A 23,315-nucleotide genomic window follows, 5' to 3' on the forward strand; every position below is an offset into this window, starting at 1 on the left:
TTATTGAAACCGGTGCCGTAGGACTGCACGACCCATCTGTATATCCTCAGCATGTTGTTGTTCGAGGCAATAATGCCGGATAAACTTATGTGGTACCGACCAGGAAGCCGCCTAACATATCTCCCAGCGGAATCCCGGACCACAATGCCGCCGACGAAGTTGATCTCGTCGAATGGGCTCTTGGACGTTTTTCCAGCGGTTTCCCAGCTTTTGAGTGGCAAAAAGAAATGGTAGATGACACCCATCGGGACAGTCCTTGTTTTGAGATTGCTTTACCTTTAGCCGAAGGGCCATAAGCCACAAATAGCTGTCTTGTGTCCCTGAGATTTTGAGTGCGATGGAGATAAAATTTCAGAGCTCTTCTCACGTCCAATGTATGGAGAGTCCTCTCCGCAACAGACGAAGGTGTTGGAAAAAACGTCGGTAGCACCATAGAAGAGTGCTTATGGAACATGGTAGGGACTTTAAGAATGAAATGAGGATTAGTAACCAACACCACTTTATTTTTGAAAAACCTCAAATATGGTGGATCAATCACTAACGCTTGTATTTCTGACAGACGTTGAGCCGAAGTAATAGCCACCAGAAAAGCCAATTTCCACGATAAGAATTTCAATGACGACATCGGCTCAAAAGGAGCCTTCATTAGCGCTGCTAGAACCAGGTTAAGACTCCAGATCGGAGGAAACTTCTTCGTTGGAGGAAAAGTTCGGAACAATCCTTCCATGAAATGTTTAATCAACCGGTCACTAAACAATGGAGTTGAATGTCTCTTACGAGTAAATCTCGAAATGGCAGCCAGATGCACTTTTTTCGATGAAAAAGACAAACCTTTTTGAGCCAGGAGTAGCAAGTATGGTAGAAGCTGCTCCGGTGTGATGTTAAGTGGATGTAAACCTGGCTGATCCCCGCACCATATGCAGAATCTCTTCCATTTGTATGTATACGAAGCGTTCGTGGACGGCGCCCTTGCAGCTTGCAAAATACGACAGTCCGATGGAATTGCTAACGTACCAAACTCGGAGAAATCAAGAGCCAGGCTGTCACACTGAGGTTGTCCAGGTCGTGATGCCAAACCGCCCTGTTGTCCTGAGACAGGTGGTTCGGGATCCTCTGGAACCTCATTGGTTCCGCTGCTGAAAGATGGAGTAGATCGGAGAACCACACTTGTCTCGCCCAGTACGGGGCCACCAGGATCACCCGACATGGATATCTGTGGATCCATTGCAGCGTATGAGTGGAAACGGGGGGGAAGGGGGGACGAACACATGCAAAAACTTGTCCGGCCACGGGAAGGAGAACGCTTCCCCCAGTGAGTCTTGCTGTGGCCACCTGTTCGCGTATTGTGAGCACTTCCTGTTCTCTCTCGTCGCAAAGAGATCTAGGGCCGGACAACCCCACTTTTCGAAGACACGGTGTAGTTGTTGGTCGTTCAATTCCCATTCGTGTAGTCGATTCATCTCTCTGCTGAGAGTCTGCTTGCACATTTTTGACTCCTGGTAAGTGGAACGCCAATAGATACATCCTTTGGCGGAGGGCCCAATGCCAGATCTCCTGGGCTTCAGTCGACAGAGTCCTGGAGCGAGTACCTCCCCATTTTCTTAGGTAAAACATTGTTGTCGTGTTGTCTGTCATTATCCGTACAACAGATCCCTTTATGCGTGGTAGAAAGGATTTCAGGGCCCAACGCACTGCCCTTAACTCCAGCACTTTGATGTGAAGGCTGGACTCCTCCGATGACCACCGACCTTGAACTTGTAGGGAATCCAGATGAGCTCCCCATTCAGAGAAGCATCCGTCACCAGTGTCATCTGAAACATAGGTTCCAGTAAGCGCATATCTTGTGTTAGATTTTTGGAGATTCTCCACCACTGAAGTGCCTGCACGAGCTTGCTGTTGATGGTCAATTTGTCCGACCAAAGCCCTTGACTCTGTGCCCATCCATCTGTCAAGAATTCCTGAATGGGCCTCATGAAGAGACGACAATTGTTGATTAAGGGTATACAGGACGCCATGGTCACCAGCGGGGACATGTACCTTCTTACTGACACTCTGGTGTTGACTTTCCATTCCGATGCTTTGTCGTAGTTTCATAACTCTTTCGACGGATGGTTTTACCAATCCTGACTGCGTCTGGAACTCCGCCCCCAGAAAGACCAAGGTCCTTGATGGCGTTAAGGAGGACTTTCCGAAGTTTATTGCGAAGCCCAAACGCTGTAGGAGGGACATGGTGGCATTCAGACTCTCCCGTGCCCTTTCCGGAGAGAATCCCCTTACTAACCAATCGTCCAGATATGGGTACAAATTATCACCTTCCTTCCTTAACCAAGCTGCCACTGGAGCCAAACATTTCGTGAACGTCCTGGGAGACTACTTTAGTCCGAATGGGAGGACCTTGAACTGATAGTGGGTTCGTCCGACGGCGAACCGCAGAAATCTTGTGTCGACGCATCGGGATATGAAAGTATGCGTCTTGAAGGTCTAGCGACGACAAAACAACTCCCGGTTGTATCGATCGGATAACCTCTTGCAGTGTAAGCATTTTGAACTTTAGATTCTTTAGCAGCTTGTTGAGAGCCCGCAGATCTAGAATGGGACGCCATTTTCCATTGGGTTTCTTGACCACGAAGTAACGGGAGTACACTCCCTTTCCTCTTTCTGCCACCGGGCCAGTTCTATAGCCCCTTTCTGCAGCATAAGCATCACTTCCTGCACCAGTATCTGAAGATGGGATTGTGGCGAGAATCCTGGTGGAATGTGTGGCGGCTTGCCCTTGAACTGTAGGGAGTGACCCAGATGTATCGTGTCCAAAACCCATTGGTCCGTTGTTATGCGTTCCCACTCGTCGACGTGACGAGACACTGCCTCCCAGGACGTCTTGAAACTTGTCATTGTTGGGTTTTTGCCTGTCGATCCTTCGCCGACGATGAGTAGGAGCCTCTCCTTCTTGAGGACTGATAATCTCTGCCTCTACGAGTAGCTTGGGCTGCTCGTCTGTAGCCTTGGGAAGAGTAAGAGGGTCTACTGAAACCTCGGTCTCTAGGTGATCCAAACTGGGAGTTTCCCGATGCTCATCTGAAAGGACGAAAGGAACGAAGATTTCTGCCACTCTGGAGGGCACCGAGTGACCGAGCAGTGTCAGAGTCTTCTTTCATGCCCTTCAAGGCCTCATCCACTTTCTCCCCAAACAGCTGTTCCCTTATGCACGGCATGTCCAGCACCTTGTATTGCACCTCCGGTCTAAAAGTCGTGCACTTAAGCCAGGCTTGCCTTCTTAACACTACGCCGTTACCGATTTGTTTAAAACCAGCCTCCGCCAGGTCGGCAGCGATATTTATGGAATGATTGGAAGCCTCTTCCCCTTCACGTACTAGCAGCATAGCGGACTTCCTATGTTCCTCTGGCAGATGGTCCAAGATAGGAGCCAAACGATGCCACATCTCTCCATCATACCGCGCCATAATGGCCAGGGAGTTGGCTGCTTTTACTGTAGTCGCACCGACTAACAATACCTGCTTTCCGCATCTTGTCTCCTGGCATCGTTGCCCGGGGGGGGGGGGGGGTGGGTCGTGCATTTGTGTTGCGACCTCGCTTTTCTTGCCGCAGCAGCGGACACCACCGAATCCGGCGAAGGTTGAGACATCAAAAACTTGGGAGTTGACTCTAGAGCCTTGAATTTCTTTTCTAACCGTCCTTTCATCGCCGGTTCTGAGAAAGGATGACGCATGGTCCTCAACCCCTCTTGCCAGACATGGTCCAAAATGGGGATAGCAAACAGATTTTCTTCTCTTGCCCATTGATCGAAGAGAAAACAATCTTTCTTTTCTTCTTCCGGTGCTAGGCCAAACTCCGCACACGCTTTTCCCCCCCAATCTTTGCGTGGAAGGCCCCGACGTCATCCGGCGGTGATGGTTGTGCCGGGCTCTTTGGAGTTTCCATTTCCGCATCCGACTTCCATGTCAGGTCCCTTGAGGGGGATAATGAGACTGAAGAAAGAGACCCTTCACGTTCTGACTCCGACAGTTCTCCTTCCTCCGAGTGTGAGCGAGAACGATCCTCCTCAACCGGGCAAGTTGTAGGCATTCTGGTCGTCGAGCGAGGAGCCGGGCCTGGTTCGGCGACAACCGGCGTAGCCTGCAGTACCGTTGGGACACGAGTGTGAGGCAACTGCGTCTCCAAACGCAACAGCTTCTGTAACGTGTTCAACACCTCCAGGGACAATACTGTCTGGGGATTCAGCAAGGAAGAGGCGGCTGGGATGGCACTTCCACTCGGGAGCTCCACCGAACTGGTCGCACGTAACCCCAGATCGGTTGGCTGTACGATCGGACCACGGTCATCCTCCGCCGACGAGATAGTGACATTTTCTCCATAACTGCTGTTTGACCCGCCAAAGTGATGGCGGGAAGAGCAGGCGCAGATGGCAAAGACGACAAAGACGACGTTGACGATCTGGCCGTCGTCGACGAAGTTTTTGTCGCAGAGCCTTGGGCGTACTCGCCGGTTTTGAACGCGAATTGTGGGTCGACGACACTCGACTCGAGGTAGAGCCATGGCGGTCTCCCGAGGAGGATTTCAATAGATCTTCTCTCCTTTTTTGATGAGGAGGAAGATGACGTTTTCTTTGACGAAGAGTCCCTCGCAGGATGTTAATCAGAGGGGCGTTTTTCCGATGAACGTGGTTTCTTCGTCGGAGGCTCTGCCGACGCAGTGCGACGAGGGGGCACCAGAGATTTAGATCTCGAGGCAGTAGAGCCTACCTCTGATGCAGCGTACGCACACGCCCAGTCATTGAGCCAAGTTACCAGGCTTCTGGGAGAAGCCTTGACAGATCTCACGTGTCAGCCGAATGATGAGGGTGAAGACAGTAAATACAGTCCATATGCCCATCACCTTCATATACTTTAAGACCGCATGTAGCACACGGACGAAACAATAGCTTTCCAGACATTTTCAAAGGAAGTCGAAGAAATATGTACAACCTAGCAAAAAAAGATACTCGAGGTAATCCCACTACTTTGGATGACAGTTGAAATCTGAGGGAGCCGCGGGCGGGGCTACTTATACCTCTACGTCCTAGTGGCGCAGGCGTATGCGGCCCAAAACGACGTAGATTGGACACAAAAGTGTCAACATTTTTCCTATGGAAAAGGTCTATATAATTTACCGAGGATTCCCAGCCTGACGACTGGGAATATTCTAAGCATGTGAATCCATGAAAGATCCAATGCTGGAGAAAATCTTTTCCAACAGTAACCATATACCTCACTTCCCAATTAGAAAGCTCCTATAGATTAAGGCGGCCTTCCTTATCAGGTACGTAGGGCCTAGTGCCTCAGTCAGTTCCAGGTCAAGTACCTGTGAAGGTAGCCAGAAGTCTTACAGTTTCCTTAAAGAAGCAGCTTTGCCAAAGCCAACAGGTTGGACAGTTCATAGAACGTTTAGGTGTCCTTCTCCCAATCTGACCAGACTGGGAGTTATCCACAACTCCACTGATCATTACCAGCCAAGTGAGCACTATGGAGCAGACTGTTAGGTAAGCTTTTCCATCTAAAGTCCAACTAGCGTGGAACTTCATAATAATTATCTCTTGGTATTAGGGACTAAACTCTTAATATAGGCTTGTAATACACAACGTGTACTCCACAAGTCGGTAGAGTGGCCGAGCAGCCAGGCTTATCTTAGATGGGAGTTTGAGCTATCGAGCAGTACAAAGAAATCAGTTCATACAGATAACCAAGTAAACACTTAGTTATATTCAAATATATTTATACATAAGTTACACCAGCAAATCAATGCAGCAACAATAACATTCAATTTGGATAAGAATTAAATTACAGAAGGAACAATAATGCAGGGGAGTAACTTTTGTTCTTCTTTTCAGATCCACAACACGGAGTAAGGTCAGTAGAAGCACTTCCAAGCATCACCTTTGCAAAGTTTGATTAAGGAGGGAAGTAAAGGTTATACTGAATACAGCTAATAAACGTTAACAAGTTCACAAGGGCCCAGCAATGCCATAGCCAGTATGATCAAGAAGGTGGACCTTACCAGCACAGCCATTTAACAGTTCCAGTTCTGATTAAGACTTCAGAGGAAAAGTTTAAGCAGTCAATGGCTCATGAAGAAAATACAAGAGCTCAAGGGGAGCCTTCCTGATCTCAAACAGGCCGTTAGGCCAGCAGTGGAGGTCAACTTTTACTTGAAGACAGCTCTTCCCAAACCAGGAAGCACCAGAAATGGCACAAGGTAATTACAACCCAAGCCCCACAGTACAAGCTTGCAGACCTAGATTCCTGCTTCTTGGTCGTAGCGACGAAGGGGGGTTGGGGGGGAGGCTCCTTTGGCAGGCTTCTGCAGCAGCACTCGGGAGAAGGGGTCGGCAGCAATCGATTCAGCTCACTTCAGAGGCTCTGGTTTTGGCGCCTTTTTCTCAGCACCAAGAAGAAAACTAATATTGCTGGTTGGATTCTTGGTCCTGAAGTCTGGTGAGCGGACTTTTTCATGAAGAATTCCTGCCTATGGAGGCCCACACTGCAATGTTCAGACAGATTCGATCTTTGAAAGTTAATGCACTCGATAATGGTCCAGGTACCCCAGGTATTGGTGTTCTGCAACTCGGGAAAGTCGCAGTACATCGGGGGAGAGCCCAAAATGAAGGTCTCGAGTCTAGTTGGTCCTAGCAGCCTAAGGAAGTCGTCCTTGGCGGGTCTTCACTGTCTATTTGAAAACAGGGTCAGCTCAGAGGCAGGGCTTCACCGGTGCTTCTGCGGCCCTGGAAGGTGCTGCTGGCATCTCTTATCTTCTGCTTCCGATTCCTTGTTCCAGTGGTCGACTGTGGTCCTAAAATCCTTGCCCTTTAAGCTGGAGCCCATTTATTCACACCCACAGCTGTAAATCACCTGGGGGTTGGCTGTCCTCTAGGACAGCCAGCCACCCAGTTGGAACTTGTTTCAGACAGGCATACCTACAGACAAACGACAGTGAAGTTCAGGCTCCTCTCACTGCCTGCCTTCCCAAACACACTGGAGCCTTGGGAGCTTCAGGGCTGAATTCCAGTCAAACAGAATGAGTGATAAAAAAAAAAAGCTCTCACTCAGGAGATTAAAATAAAGTCCAGTCTCTAGCAAAAGTGTTGGGGGTTTCTCAGGTTAAAGGGAATTAGCACAGAAACTGAACATTCTCCCCAACAGACTTAAACCATAAAATCCCTATGGCCACCCCTAGGGTACTCCGAATCGCTGGTCTTGTAGAAGGGGGTTCAGGGCCACAGGTATACGAGCTGAAGTCTGCTTCGAGATTGGTTCTGGCTAGACTGTGGTCCCGTGCACCGATGGCCAAGTCCGAAGATCTTCCACAAGGACTGCAAAGGGACTTCAGGACAGCAAGGCTCAGTGAGAAACTGCTCCTCCCTCAACCCTCCTTCCACCCACCCACAAAATGGCCCCAGGTCACTGCCCCTCCCTCCACCCACAGAATGGGCCCAGGTCACATCCGGTAGCAGGCTTCTCGTGCAGGGGTCTGGACTGGTTGGACCCACAAGTCCATAGGTCGAAGAGCTGACAATGGTCTTCTATGATCGTTGCAGAGGCAGTGGTTCACCGGGACTTGGCTTTGGCAATGCTGGTAGTCCTCAGCAGCCAACATCTGGTCCATTATCGGGGTGCTCCTCTTCCTCCAGGTCTTGGCTCTAAAGTCAATGATCTGATGAGCCCACTCATCTTAAATTCAGGCTGTGGGCTGCCCCGCCCTCCAATGGCAATGAAGTGCATCATTCAAATTGACTCCAGCTGCCCAATCATTGCCAGCATTACCTCCCACCACCAGACCAGTGCTTAAAAAGTTTTATTTTTTTTTTTTAAAAGGGGAGGTGCCAGTATTGTCAGTATTTTCCTGTGACCGTGCGGGCATTTCCCCACCACTGCTGCCACGACCCATAGCTGCTCCCCACAGTGTGGACATATTTGGGGTTACACTTCAGCTTGCACCTGCTCATTGTGGTTGATGGATGCACTAACTTAAGAATGAATGAGTGGAAAAAAGCTCCACTCATTCGGGTTTAAAGAAAAAGGTGCAGAAGTCTAGCAAAAAGTACTGGGGGTCTGACAAAAAAATGATAAATCTCCCCCACACTCCGTATCGAGTTGGAATATTTGGGGATGCGGGGAGGGGTTGATGTGGAGTATTCACTGCAATTGGAGGTTGGAGACCGATCTCGTGGAGTGTGAGGAAAGTAGGGGGAATAATATTACTTTGTCTAGGAATGTGATAAGGCTTAAGACATGTGCATCACCTTTAGTTTAGATGCTTGTGGTTTTCCAATACTTTTTCCAACAGGGTTTAGTGGTTAATTAGTTGATCGGATGAAACGGATCAGCTTCAGAGTCTTATCCCACTCGAAGTTATATGCAATATCCCAGATCTAAACAAACTATTGATTATGTTTCATCCCTTCCAGGAGAGTGAATTACCAACATTGTGATATGGGTGTAAACATACTTTCCAAATCGTTTACCCCAAAAATAAAGGGAACAGTTAATAGGAGATGACAGGACACAAGGAGTTGTTACTGGAACATAGGATTTCACCAAATCTGGTCAACATGTATGGTATTTAGTGTGTGTACTTAACCAACTGCGCGTAAACCAACAATTAGCAAGGTATTTAGGAGTATTTGTTTTGACGCCACTCAGATTTAAAATGTTCTATCATGTTGGACCACATTTGGTTTGTTACATTAGGATGAGCATGTAATGAACATCAAGTCTGTTGCTATCCAAACAAAGGAATTTTATGTGGGACACGAGGATAATTGCGTGATTTGATCCTGTGAATGTTTATTATTTTCATGCGTTATTTGAAAATGTTGCATTTTTGTAATTGTTAAAAGCTTTAAAAAGCATTTTTGTAATCTTTAAAAAAAAAAAAGCTTAAAAAGCAGACGCCTCTCCTTGGAGTGGTTAGATTTCTTTCTGGGATGGAAAGTATTAAACATGCAGTGCTTTACAAATGTATATATTAGGGTTTTAAGATGTCCAGAGAGTTTGTAAGATTCATGAGCATCAGGTGTGGATTTTTCGGACAAATATGCTACTATCCTAATACGCATGAAAGGAAGTAGGAGCATGAGAAAGTGCTGAGGTTTCAAATGCAAAGGTGAAACAAAAAGAACAGCAATATACAAGGGGAGATTTAAACAAAGGGCAGATTTGAATTTCCAAGACCTGTGCGTTTAAGTGGCCAAGTTAACAGCTCCTTTGTTAGTTCAGCATCGTGTTACAGGAAAACTAAGGCAATGCTAAAACAGATGAGCTCTGCAAATATTAAGGACTAAAATTCACCCATTGCTTCATAGTGGAATGCTAAAACCGATGCCCAATGTACACACCACTGCCCTAGAACTATCATGCACAATGTAACTCTCCATATAACAAATGAGTGAAATGAAAGATTCGTGGGATGACTTGAGCAAACAGGCACAAACTGTAAAGTGTGGCAAATAAACGGATCGTCATTTAACAGGCACTTTATGTTAGGAGTGAAATATTGTTTGGGTAGCACGGTTCCTTGGAAGAGTGCTTTGCCCGTTTGACATAAATCTTTGTTGGCAATACGGAGATTTGATATGCACTAGTAAAAAAAAAAAAAAAAAAAAAAAAAAAAAAAAAAGGTTTTTAAAAAGACATCTTAATTGGAAAATGTTTGTTTGAATGTAATGGGACCATTCTAAATGTACACAAAAATGCTGTTAGAAACAAAAAGCAGAACATTTTCAAGTAGGTGACTGCAATGGTGTTTGACAACATATAAAAGGAGGCGTGATATATCGCAAGTTAAGATCCAAAGATATAGGGGGGAAAAAATGGAAAGATTAAAGCGGTGAGAAAGCCCTGCAGTGTGTCAAGTTGACTGCATATTTGAAGATGGTGGGATATGAACCACAACACGAGGTTACTGCCGACACGCTGAAACAGATGGGGCAAGACCCGAGTAGTCAGGAGCTGTAGTTTAGTTAGTCAAATACCTTTAGGAGGACCCATCATTTAGAGAGTGTCTAAGGGTGCAATGGTAAAATGTAACGCAGCAAGCATAAGGGTTAAACTTGTTAACCGAGTTAAATTGTAATCATTGATTTATTAAGGTGAAACAAAACTAGAGAATGGTCTAGAACATAAAACCGAGACATGCGTGTTAGGATTAAGGTCCTAAACTAATAACAGGTTGGCTTTCTCCTACCAGTTCACCAACCCGTTTCCCCAACTAGACCCTATACTGCCTCATTGGTGATGCAGCGGTTGGTGCACCCAGGCTAGTTACATACCGGTACCTAGTCACAACCCTTCTCCTCCCAAAAGGCAGTCAAATGGTTAAAATGGTGACCTGGTTTTAGAATGGTATTGAGGCTCCACAATGAGGGCGTTTTGAGCTGCTAAGCGTGAAAGCAACTGCATGGCCGTGTAAGGGCGTGGCTTTCCTGAGGCTGCAAGTAAGTAGCTCTTGGTAGCAATGGCCTGATCTAGCCACATGTATGCATTAGGCGCCCGGGATTCAATGCTTATTCCACATCGTTTGTTTGCCAAAAAAGAACAGGAAAGTTTGCATGGGGCAAATAACCCCTGAATGGATGTCCTACACATTTGAATGGTGCAGTGCGACTGGTTGCTGGGTGTGCTTCCAGCGACAAAGATCTGATAAAGAACTGGAGTATCTTCACTATACCTTGGTAAAGCACTGGAATTCATCCTGGAGCACCAGTAGGGAGGACTCGAGGAGGATGAACGCACCGATCCTAAACTCTACATACCCAGCAGCAAACCAGTGCTAGGGTCTGCATGCTCTAGACCGCACTGTAGGACAAGAGGGAACCACATCAGTGTTCACACCGCTTGACTTACCAGGCACAGCCAAGCTACTCTCCAGGAAACGCAACAGTAGTTTTAATGCCTGAAACCTTGGACTGCTACAGCACAATTCTGTTGGAAAGAGTCCACTGTGTCTCATCCTGCACAGTTGCTGTTGTAATAAAGTCCTGCACCGTGATTCAGCATCTAGGGCATCTTTTTCAGCTCATAGATCAAGTCTCTGGTATTCGCCCCATCGACATTGGCAAGTGGTAATTGCATGCATACATACCCTGCAAATCATCAGCTGAAGCACCTCTTGCTCGACCCTATCCCCCATAAACAGGCGCTTTCATGCAGGATGTGTCCCGTAAATAAACCAACATTGCAACCTTTCTATTTCTCCTGTTGGTTAACATTGGAGACTGGTTCAGTGAAGGCAATGCAAACTTACTCCAAAGAACTCCCCTTCGTGAACTGACCATCAACATGACTTCCCTGCAACATATACATCTATTGATGCAGAGTGCATTTGGACTACAGTTTATAATTGACACATGGAGACAATATTAAGCTGCTGCACCACTAGTTTTAGTTTCGGAATCTTCACATGTCACGCAGAATTATACTGCAGTGGATATTTACATTATAACTGAGTCACTAGACTAATGGGCTAAATAGTTTAACAATATAATTGGTGAAAATACAATTGTCAGGTCGGCAAATAAATTCTAAGACTCAATTAAAATCAAAAGCGAGAAGTATGTGATGCAATGAACATATTTGCTGTAAAGACGATAGGCCAAGATGGCCACCATGTTTACAAGTACCATGAATGTCCCATGACTTGGATAGTCAGCTGACCGAAGATTGTATGGCAATAAAAGAAAGCCCCCAACTAAAACAAAGTAATTTCCGTCTGAGGAAGTTCTTGCTAACGGGATGAAACGCGTGGCCTAAAAGTTTGTACATGTGAAGATTACATGATCACCGTTATGCATGTCCATGTTGGTTTAAGAATTTTCAATATATTATGAAGAATAAAATTTAATGGTTATGCATTTTAACAGACCGAGTGCTTGAGCGTTAATTTGGAATTTAGTTAACTGGGATTAGAACCACCAGAAACTAAGCAGCAAATTGTTTGCAATACACACACATACCTCACCGTAATCATATCTGATGCTTGTAGATCAATTCACTTGCATGCATAGGCCGACATCTAGTGGTAGCCATGGAGTATTACATTATTTTTTCTTCGAAACTCGAAAAGGGACGTCAAGAGGGCCTGCTAGTAATACCATCCTAGTGCAACGTCTCATGTACCCATAGTCCTTCACACATCGAGGTCCCTCAGATTGTTTTATTCCTGACATGAGGTTTCATGAAGTATAGCACATGTACAGATGTAATAAAAACAGATAAGAATAGATCACGCCAGAAAACATCTATGCACCTTCTACTCAACAGGGAAGGGAGTGTGGGCGCACGTGAATCTAAGCAGATACAAGCATCAGAAATACCATTACAGTGAGTAATGCATCCCTTCTGAGGCTTGTGGATCTGCTTAGATCAAATGCTATGGATAGATTAGCGAGAGTGTCTGGAGAAGGTGGTGGGTTGTGAGAAGGCACAGCAGCAAAGATGTTTTAGCACTGTTTGTGCCAACTGTGAATCTGCATTAGAATGTGTGTCAATGCAGTAATGTCGAGTAAAAGTATGAAGAGAACTCCATATAGTTGCTTTGCAGATGGTGTCCAGTGGGATGTTTGCAATAAAGGCCAAAGTAGCTCCAGTACCCTGGTAGAGTGAGCTTGTGGTGTGAAAGGCAGAATCTTGTTTGATAGGGAATAGAGCTGTATGCGAGATTGCATTCTTTGAAACGTGATCCCCTTCCCTGCCAGGTGCTGTGGAAACAAATGGTCTGTTTTTCTTAGCAGTTTTGTTTTATTTACATAGTAAAGAACCGCCCACCTTACATCTAGTGTATGGAGGTTTTTCTCAGATGAGTGAAGGATTTTTAAAGAAAGCAGGTAGGTCAATGGATTGGTTAACATGGAACTTGGATATGAACTTGGGTGAAAACCTAGGGTGCATTCTTAATACCAAATTGTCTTTGTGGCTAAAGAAAGGATTTGCATTGACAAAGCTCGTCATTCACAGACTCTTATGTAGGTGATGGCCACCAGAAAAGCTGTTTTGTACGTTAAGTGTTTAAGGCAGGATTTGTGCATAGGCTCTAATGGAGGACCTATGAGCTTTGCTAGTACCACATTGAGATCCCACCTTGGAGTCGGGAAGGAAATGGGGTGGGGGGGTAAGAGTCAACCGGGAAATTCCACCAGGACACCTTGTTTTGTGAGGTGGTGTACGTGGATAGAGCAGCTTGTGAACCTTGATGGAGTTGAATACTAGGGCAGAGTCTAGTAAGTGGAGAACGAATTGAAGAATGTGTAATTGAGTACATTCGATAAGGTTTATATTTTATGACTGGCACCAGATTACAAATCTTTTCCATTTTTTTAAAGTACCAGTGTCTGGTGTACGGACAGGATTTCTTTACACCTTTGAGGTAGGACTTCAGGAGCCAGGCTGCTAAGTTCCTAGATTGAGGATGTGGGTGTAACGCTGTCCCCCCCCCGGCTCCGTGTTGGGTGTGAATGCTGATGGGGCACGGCAGCTTGATTGGATCGCACAGTGCCAGCTTGCGCAGATGCGGAAACCAAGGTTGTCTCGCCCACATAGGAGCAACCAGGATTAGTTACTTGTTCCTGGTACAACTTGTGTACTACCCTACTCAGGAGTGGTTTGGGAGGCGGGGTGGTGGGTGAGCTGAAGCACATTTCCCTGACCAGATCATCCACAGGGCATTACCCTTGGATCTGTGGTGGGGACACCTGGATGAGAAGTCTGGGCGTTGTGTATTTAGGCTTGTGGTGAAGAAATCCAAAGGAAGACAGCCCCAGAGGGAAAACATAGTTTAAAATATCTTTGCCGAGTTGCCGCTCATGCTCTTTGGGTAGGGGATCTTTGCTTAGCGAGTCTGCTATAGAATTGAGTTCCCCTGGAACATGTTGAGACACTAGGAACATGTGCCGCTTGAGTGCCCACTTTCACATTTATTTGTGCTAGCCTGGATAGACTGTGCGCACCACTGCTTGTTTATGTAAAACACAGCAATGGTGCGGTCTTTGAGGACTTTTACTGTTTGACCCGTTAGATGCACTTGAAAGGCTTGTAGGGCTTTGAGCACTGCTAGCAGCTCCAAAAGGTTTATGCAATTCTAGGCTGTGATAGGTGTCCACATGCCATGCACTGTGTGAAGGTAATGGGCTCCCCATCGGTAGAGTGATGCGTCTGTTGTAACAATCGCTTGCACTTTAGGGTTGTGAAATGGTTTTCCCTTTAACAGACTTTCCTTTGTCCACCAGCATAGCGCTTGAACTAAGGTTAGCGAAACAACCACTATATCATCCCACTGGCCGCTTGCCGGAGACCACTTTCGTCAAGCACTCTTGCATTGGGTGCAGGCGCAACTCTGCGAGGGGAACTAGGTAAATGCATGAAGCCATCATTCAGAGCAAACTCATTGCTTTGTGTACAGTTATTTGGTGGCCGGCTAGAAACAGAGGTATTTGCAGCAGTATGTTTTTTACTCTCATTTGACGGGAATACTACCCCTCTCCCATCTCATGATCGCTCATAAGAATCATTTGGTTTTGCTTGGAACGAGGATGATTTTTTTCTCGTTGATTGAGAATCCCAGTTGGAACAGAAGATCGATTGTCCTTTGGGTATTTTGCTTGCAAATTTGAGAAGACTCCCCTGTTAATCAGCCAGTCGTCCAGATCAGGGTACACTGGGATTGATTCTCTGTGTAGGTGCACCGACACTACCGCTAGTACCTTGGTGAATACCATTGGAGCAGAGGCTGTGCCGAAGGGTAGCACCTTGAATTGGTAGTTTTGAATCGCTATTTTGAAGGGCAGGAATTTTCTGTGTGCTGGGACCAATGAAATATGAAAGTAAGCATCTGTCATGTCCAAGGTTGCCATGTAGTTCCCCCTGTTTTAGCAGTGGGATTACTTCTAGTAGCGTTGTCATGCGAAAATTTGGAGGTTTGACATTAAGTGTTCGCAGGGCGAAGGTCTAGTACAGGGCACATTGTTGGGTCTTTCTTTGGCACAGAAGTACAATGAATAGATAGCCTTGTTTACCGGGACGATTTCTATGGCGTCCTTTAGCAGCAGTGATTTGACCTCTTTCAGCAAAATGCGCTGTTCCTCCTGCATGGTTGCTCTTTGAAGGTGGTTGGGTGGTGTTTGTAGGAGTTCTATGAAATAACCTCCCACCACGGTGGAAAGTACCCACTTGTCCGACATGATCCTGTCCCATGCATGGGTAAACTGAGAAAAGCAACTTAATGGAGAGGCATGGAAGGGTACTTGTAGCAGGTGGTCATTGCTTTGGTGGGGTGGAGCCTCCTCTGGAGGAGGTGGATCTGCCTTTACTTCTGGACCTTCTGTGCCACCTTTGAAAATGTTGGTGGGAGGCTCGTCCCTGCGAGGAACTCCAGAGATGAATTTTGCTTGCCTTGGATGTAGCTGGAGGGCCACTGGAAGTTTTGTCCTCTAAAACCCTGCCTCTCTGTACAAAGGGTTTGTTTGTGAGTTCTCCAATGCATTTGAGAGTGTCATACTCCTCTTTAGCACTTTTCAGTGCATCCTCTTGACCAAATAAGGCGTTAGGCTCAATTGGCATATTTGAAAGGGTGACTTGGGTTTCTAGCTTGAAACCTGATTGGCATAGCCATGCATGGCGTTTGATGATGGTACCCTCAGCAACTATCCGGCCTGCATGGTCTGCTGCATCCAGATTGTTTTTTTAGGATGCAGCTTGCCACCCGTTTACCTTCAGCTACTATTTGTAAAAGCAAAGTCTTTAGGGGCTCTGGGGCAGATGTCGCCCCACTTGTGGCAACTATAACTTGCCAGTAGCATGGCGTTGTTGGCTATACTCACTTGGTAAGCAGCTGAGGAAGCTACTTTCCTGCCTAAGGTGTAAATCCTTTTGCTCTCCTTGTCAGGAGGGGCTTCGGCAGAGGCTAAAGGTGTGCCCTCTCTTTTCCTTGTGGTCGTCACTACGAGAGAGTTGCCCCCCGATATATAATTGGTCTGATGGGGCTGGTCTAAACATCCCCTCAATGCGAGGGTTGACTGAACTTGTCAGATTGGGGGTAAGTAGAGAAGACTGAATGCACCTTTGGACAGATTGGAGCAGTGGAATTAACTGTGCTGCAGATCTTTTCTCCCCGAGGATGTCCTTAACAAAGTCTTTTATCGACTTGTGCCTCCTGGGCATTGATTTTAAAGTGTTCTGCAGCTTTTAAAAGATTATACTGCGTCTGGTTTTCCACAGGGGAATCAGCCACTGGTTGATCAATATGGTCTGGAGATTGAATGATGTATACATCATATTATTGGTCTGTATCCTCCATGTCCCCATGGTCTGCTAATGAGCCAGGGTTTTGCGAACCTGTAGTGTCAAAAGCATAGATCAGACACGTCTTGATAGCTAGGTTAGGTTGCATCCAGGCAGGCTCTTTTGGCGTCAGGCTGCTCTTAGCTGCTTCGCCTTGAGGGTTGGGGGGGCCGTTGTTGATCTGAACAAAACTAGACACTCATAACCTCTATCAAACTCTTCCGGGGTCCATTGGGAAGAGCTTGGTAACAGTGGGAGCAGGGGGAACTATGTGGGAGCAAGGGGTAGAATGTGGAGCAGGGGGGGGGGGGGGGTGCATTGCCCATGAGAGGGTGTCTTTAAAAAAAGGCAGACTGTTCATTATCCTTTGAAACCTGTGATTCTGAGGATAGGGGCATCGAAGAGTTTTCAACACCTTTTTGAATTTTTAGCAGGGACCGTCAGCGCATGTTCACCGGAACCAGAGGACTTTCTGGATTTGCTTCAACCGACTTTGGCGTCTGCTTCAGGGGCCTGTCATTTGGCGAACACTATGCCCCAGAGGACAGGGATTTTTCAGACCTTCCCTTCGACACTGTCTGTAGCTCATCGGTCGACAACGCGGTTGACTGTTGGCCCGTTTTGCTTGGGGGGGGGAGGTGTTTAGTGTGGCGTGCAGTGAGTGCCCGAGCCGCCGGGTGTCGTCTCCGTAGCAGAACCGCCGGCCTGCCTGTTGAGTCAGGGGCTCGCATGCAGTAATCTAGCGGGTCCCGATCGCCCTCAACGTCACAAAGGACGCAGATGATGCCATCGCTGGAGGCTCCCTCAACATTCATGGCGGCCTCGACCTGCATGGCGTGGTGGGCCCAGCGTTTTCCGGTCCTTTAAAGTTTTTGCCAGAAACAGTCTGCAGGCCCCGCCCCGTTTTTCAGAGTGATCCCTCGGAAGGCAGAGGTTACACATCCTGTGTGAAACTTTCCAGGGAAACTTCCTGTTACACGAAGGGCAGAATTTAAATGGTGTGTTTTCCATAGTATGGAAAGAAGGCAGCCTGGCGGGATATAAGGAAGTATAGGGGAATAGGTATTGTCTAAATGAGAGGAGTTATGATCATCTCCCACCCTGCCCACTCTCCCTACTGTGCGTGGCCGAGGCCCGTCGTGACCTAGGTAGGACGCAAACAAAGTTTGTCGAGACAAGAGAAGTAGTCTGTCGAGACAAGAGAAGTAGTCGTCGAATGGTCTTGTCCTCGAAAGCCGTCGCTGGAGATCTTGCGGTGTATGGTCTTCAAAAGGACAGAAAGAAAGTCTAAATCTTAAACTTTGTGTAAGCAATGGCATTGGCAAGAAGGAACTGCAACTTGCGTCCGACTATTTATGGTGGAAAAATACAATGAGGGACCATGACACATGGACCAAGGGTACATGAGAAGTCACATTAGGGATAGTATTACTGGCACGCCCCGTCAACATCCCTTTGAGTTTCGAAAACAAAGTATTACTCTGTGGCTATCGCTAGATGTAGCCCTGTGAATAGCATGTGATCTAAGAAAATCTACAAGCCTCAGAAATATATACACCTGTATATGAAAATGTGTTCGTTTGTGGCAAAGCGTTGCTTCTTATACAATTCCACATCCACATAGTTTCACCAAATGTTGCAGTGTTACCCGTTAGGACCCGCCCGACATTACTGGCTATATGACATTTGTATACCCCCTCCCTTTTCCCCGGATTTCAGCACCTTCACACAGGAGACTGTTGCGTGAAATCATCGAAACATCAGTGTGGTCGTAGAAGGACCCGTCGCGATACGAGAAACAAAACTTGGGGTCCAGGACATAGGAAGCACAGTTTCAGATAATTGCACCACAATGCAGCTCAATGAACTGCTCGATGCCATAGTGAGGCAACATGTGCGAAGAGAGCAGAAGGTCCCAGTATGCAGCAGCGCACAACTCTCACCAACCCCTGCACCCCCCAACATGTGCTCTAGGGTATGTCAGCCAGCCACACATGCCCTTTCTCAGTGCAATTTACTTCAGGGTACAAAGCACATCAAACGATGAGCAAAATCTGAACAGCAACCTACAGCATCAGTGTTAGGTCTATAGTTCACAGAGAACGTTACTTCTGCTAATATTGTATAAATATTTTTGCCACATCTAGGTAATAGTTTTACTCCATGGATACTCCCTTATTGTGTGCCATCTTTTCCTCCTCCAACCCGCTCAAAAGTACAGTCTCAACTGTTCAGATATCCCCACATCCATTGGAGAGTCAGATTATGTTAGAGGTACACCATACAACAAGGTGTGGAATGATCCAACTGGACCCTAAACTTAGGGTCTAGGAAAATCTTTCTAACATGGAGAGCAGTATATGGAGGGATTGTTACCAGAACACTTAGTGTTTTTGTATACTGGTATACCGAACATAAGCAGTTATGTTGTGCAAAGAATATATACTTTGGCATGTGCAATGTATTTCTAGTGTCATGGGTAAGATACATTTATACTCCAGAGGTGCACTGCAAACAATCAGATTACAGAGAATATAGGTGTTAACTGCCAGAAGTGATATTTTGAGTCTTCTGAATGCCCCACTTCCATTTGTTATTTTTTAAAAAAAATCTCAAAACCGATTAATTTATCAAATGCAGCAGCTTCCTCTGCTCTCCCTCACAGCTGTAGCCGCCTTTCCTTTCAGAAATAGCACCCTTCTCCTTTTCATCATGGCCATCTTCACCTGGATGCTAATGTCACTGGTCACCATCCATGGATACTGGTAGACTTCTACCCCCCCATTATAGCAGCCTATGAGCCATTAAAGACACCTGAGCTGTGTTAAAGAACCTAGTCCCATTTGTAACCAACAATGTGGAGGCCTTTAAATGCCACTTTAGTATTATTACCATCTATCATTAGCAATATAACATGCATCACACATTTTCTGAAAATATACGACATGTATGCAACATATGGAGGTCTCATATCCGCACACTTACAAAAACATTTTAACAAACAAATAGCTTGCCCTGAGCAACATTGAGGATGCAATTTGTGTCGTAAGAAAGATTAGCAGCAAGCAGGTCCAATGGCTAGGAAAAGTTGACCTTAACCAGTTTAATGAATACTGCAAGCGCAACAGTTTAACGTCAACCTTAATAGAACATCGAACTTTTTTTTAATTACAAACCAAGCTTTATTGCAACTAACTTTACCTAGATAATGATTTAATGGGGATAAAACAAGTGCAGCTGTGAAAAAAATGGAAAAATAATCACTATAATCAGGAATCCGCACTTGTGCGAAGAAAACGTACACCCTCTTAAGAACACAATAGGTAATGCTCCGTCACCCAGTGAAGCACAAACCTCCCGGATTCCCCAACTGTGGTCATCAACGGTGCCCTTGCGGGTTGCTTAAGCAGCTGTGTTGGCGACGTTGCATACCTTCGTTATATGGCACAGGGTTGCCAATCTTCATTCCAACCTCGTCCGCAGAATGCACAACCTCAAGTTCCACCACAACCACCACTCTCCTATGAAACAAATTCATGAAAGAATTACAGCTACGCACCAATTGACTTGTATGAAAGAGGACTTTGATGACACACCCATGAATAAGATAACCAGTTCTCAATTTAGAATCAGACACCATTCAACTCCTTGTTTTATCAACACCAAGTACCAACTGCCAAGGTGAAATTAATCCAAACATGCCCAGTTAGATATGGCCAAAGACTAGTTAGGTGTTTTGATGACCGGTGCACCCTCAGTCACATCCGAGCATTGGTCCGTCAGGCAGAAACTGCAGAGATGTACATTGATTCCCTGGTCTAAAGGCATGGTTTGCTAAACAGGAGTTTAGGTGTTAGGACAGTTTTCTCAAGTCCAACTAAGGGCTTGGTAAAACCATTCAACTGAGGCAGTGCAAGACTCACTCTTAGTACAAGACTGTACCACCTGGGTTCAGGGTAGTGTAGACAGACCAGCCAGGCTCATCTTAGGCAGCAGAGAGGGCTGTAGAATCAGTACAAAGAAATTGTAATACAAATGGTCCAAAGAAACATTGAAACACTATGTATTGTAAAAATCAATGGTTTATTCAAATACAAGTAGGCCCAGATAAATCTTGGGGAAAATAAGTACCATCACAGATCATATAAACACAAAGAAAAACACTAATCTTGAAGGTACACAGACCAAAGCATATAACTTAATTTGGAACACCTAACAGGAGTTCTAGGGAAGTCAACCAATAGTTCCTTTTTAGATTACTTTCAGTAATAAGGGTAGTAGACATTAGCAGTTGTACTGTGACGCTCAGCAAGAAATCATATAGTAATATCAACTGGACAATATACTTTGCAGAATAATGGCACACTTATTGTAGGAACAGTAAAACCTATAACTTCTTTTGGACTAACAGTTATACTCCAGGTAAGAAACCCCTTCTGTGTAATCTTCAATTACAGTTGCTTTTCAGTATACAGACTAAGCAATAACATGTGTAACACAGCTAACACAAAGTAAAGCCTACACACTTTTTAAACGGAGCCATCAGCAACTAAAAGGCAGATATAAAACCGAGATAGATTGTTTGTGTGTCTGAAACATACCAGGGGAAGCAAGACCCAGTGTTTCACTTTATGAATTACTCTAGGTTATTCTATGTAGGTAAACAGCAAGTCAGGGGAAGCAAGACAGTTGGTAAACGTATACACCTATTCTCTGAAAGAAATAGTGAAGCCAACAGCATTATTTTTGGGAAAAGGTACACACAATTCACAGGGGAGTAAAATAACATTACAACTACTCTGTTAGAATGGCAAAACAGTTTAAGGAAAGTGAGACTTTACATATACTTTTTCAGAATAGCAGAACATTTCTGGGCTAAGTAATAACTTACTCTTCACCCTCAGTTACAGTTACCAACCAACTTCTTTTGCAACAAACTTGTAAACACTTTTCTAGGCAAAAGGCCCAATTCTTAGAGGTATTTTCCTTATTCTTGGAGCATGAGTGTTCTCTGTGGCAGGACGGGGTCACTAGGGTCTATTGTCCAACAGGCAAATCAGGATATGTTCTTAAGTAGCAAAGGTCAGAGTTCCCAAGGAAGAATGTTAGACCAAGTAAGTACTTTAGTTAGTTGAGGGTCCAGGCGCTTCAGAAAAGACACCCTAGGAGGATTCCAGCAGTGGGCCTGGGTGAACTGGGCAAGAGGCTTCCCAATCACAGAAAGCACCCCAAAACTACACAGGAATCACAAGATACCCAAGGTAAGTAAATACCCAAGCCAGCACAGTACCTCAGCACAGAGGATTTTGCAGCAGGAGAACTTCAGGATCTGTAACCAAAAACACAGTTGTTGAATTCCTTCATTAAGAGACAGAAGACAGGACATTGGATGGACTTTTGCAGCAACGATCACAGGAAAGGCCTGAGGCAAGGTTGTACTCGCTGCTGGTTGCAGCTCAGATTTTGGCACCTTTTTCTGGAGCACAGAAGACAAAATATCGCTGGTCAGATTATCGTCATTTGGAAGGTCCAGCAATTTGGTGAGGGGTCTTTTCAGACTGGAATCATGCCTCTGAAGATCCAGCAGGATGTCCACGAAGTTTCAGTGAGATTCGAAAGACCGTGCACCGCACAATGGCTTGAAGTCCCAGGGTATTGCAGCCTGCAAGGTCACAGCATGATGTGGGATGGCTCAAAATGCAGGTCTTCGAGTCTAGTGGGTCTAACCAGGCACTGGGTCGGGGTCGTTTTCAGAGACCCCAGATCGATTGGAATGAAGGGCTACAGCAGGCTTTGGTTACACAGCAGTCTCTCCGGTCACTGGAAATTGATCAGCCGCAAATTCTTCATCCATCTCTTTGGTTTTGGTTCCAGTGGTCGACTACCTCTTCAGCTTAGAAGATCTGTCTTTATGCAGGAACCTAGCCAATCAAACAGCCTTGCAACTTTCAGGACAGCCAGCCTTCCAGTTTGAACTGGATTCTCACAGGCTGGAAGACTTCTGCAGAGTTTTGGACTCCTCCCTCGCTTCCTGCCATCACAGACACTCTGGAACCTTGGCGTGGAGTCCACAGGACTCACGCCAAAGATAAAAATCACACAAAGGAATTTTCCACCCTGAATGTCAGGAGAAGGAACAAGAAAGGGCAAGAAACAGAAAACTGGGACCATTTTGGTAAAATTAGCACCCATGGGTGCTTTTACCAAGGCTATGCAAACAGTCCGCAATAAAGATGCACCAAATTCAAAAAGGTTCATTGCCACCAGCCACAAAAGGCAAGTTTGTCTTTGTAACAAATGTTACATTTAAAATGATAAAGGGGCTACTCAGTATCTCCCAAGCACTCCTCATACGGTGGGGTGTGCTGGTCTCACCTAATAAAATGTAAAGGGGATCCAAAGATCCTTTCTACCCTTGGTAAGACATGCATTACTTACCGTAAAAGCATTTCTGATGATTTTATCTGCTTAGATTCACATGCTGTGCATAGTCCGATATCCAGTGGTCACGGCAGCGTATTGCATTTTGTTTTTCGTAGTCGAAAAGGGGACGTCGACATAGCTGTGTCTGTAATACCATCCCTAAAGTGACGTGCAGTGTACCCAAAATCCCTCACGCGTCAAGGTCCCTCTGTATTTTTTCTGCCCTGAGGGAGCCTTCTTAGACGCGAGTACAGAAAAGAGAGAAAAGTAATAAGATGTCCACGTTCCTTCCATCCGAGCGGGGAGGAAGGGTGGGCGCATGAGAATCTAAGATACAATAATCAGAAATGCTTTTACAATAAGTAATGCATGTCTTCTGATGCTTGTTAATCTGCTTAGAATCACATGCTGTGCATAGACTAGCGAGCAGTAACCGGAGTTGGAGGTGGGCTGTGAGAAGGAACAGTAGAGAAAAGATGTCTTAATACTGCTTGTCCCACCTGGGAATCAGATCTAGAATGGGCATCTAGACAGCCTTTTGTAAAGGTGTGTACAGAACTCCAGGTTGAC

At 45.8% G+C, this 23,315-nt stretch overlaps 1 protein-coding gene across 1 annotated transcript in view; it reads right to left on the minus strand.

The window, feature by feature from the left end:
* RPA1 (replication protein A1) overlaps window positions 1-23,315 on the minus strand; it is a 295,679-nt gene that overhangs the window by 206,189 nt on the left and 66,175 nt on the right. The window contains exon 5 of the mRNA XM_069615363.1: window positions 19,755-19,843. Coding sequence (XP_069471464.1) covers window positions 19,755-19,843 — 89 coding nt within the window. The remainder of the gene's footprint in view (window positions 1-19,754; window positions 19,844-23,315) is intronic.

The sequence above is a fragment of the Ambystoma mexicanum genome, chromosome 9 (genome assembly GCF_040938575.1).
Source record: "Ambystoma mexicanum isolate Mex_15411 chromosome 9, UKY_AmexF1_1, whole genome shotgun sequence".
Classification (NCBI taxonomy): domain Eukaryota; kingdom Metazoa; phylum Chordata; class Amphibia; order Caudata; family Ambystomatidae; genus Ambystoma; species Ambystoma mexicanum.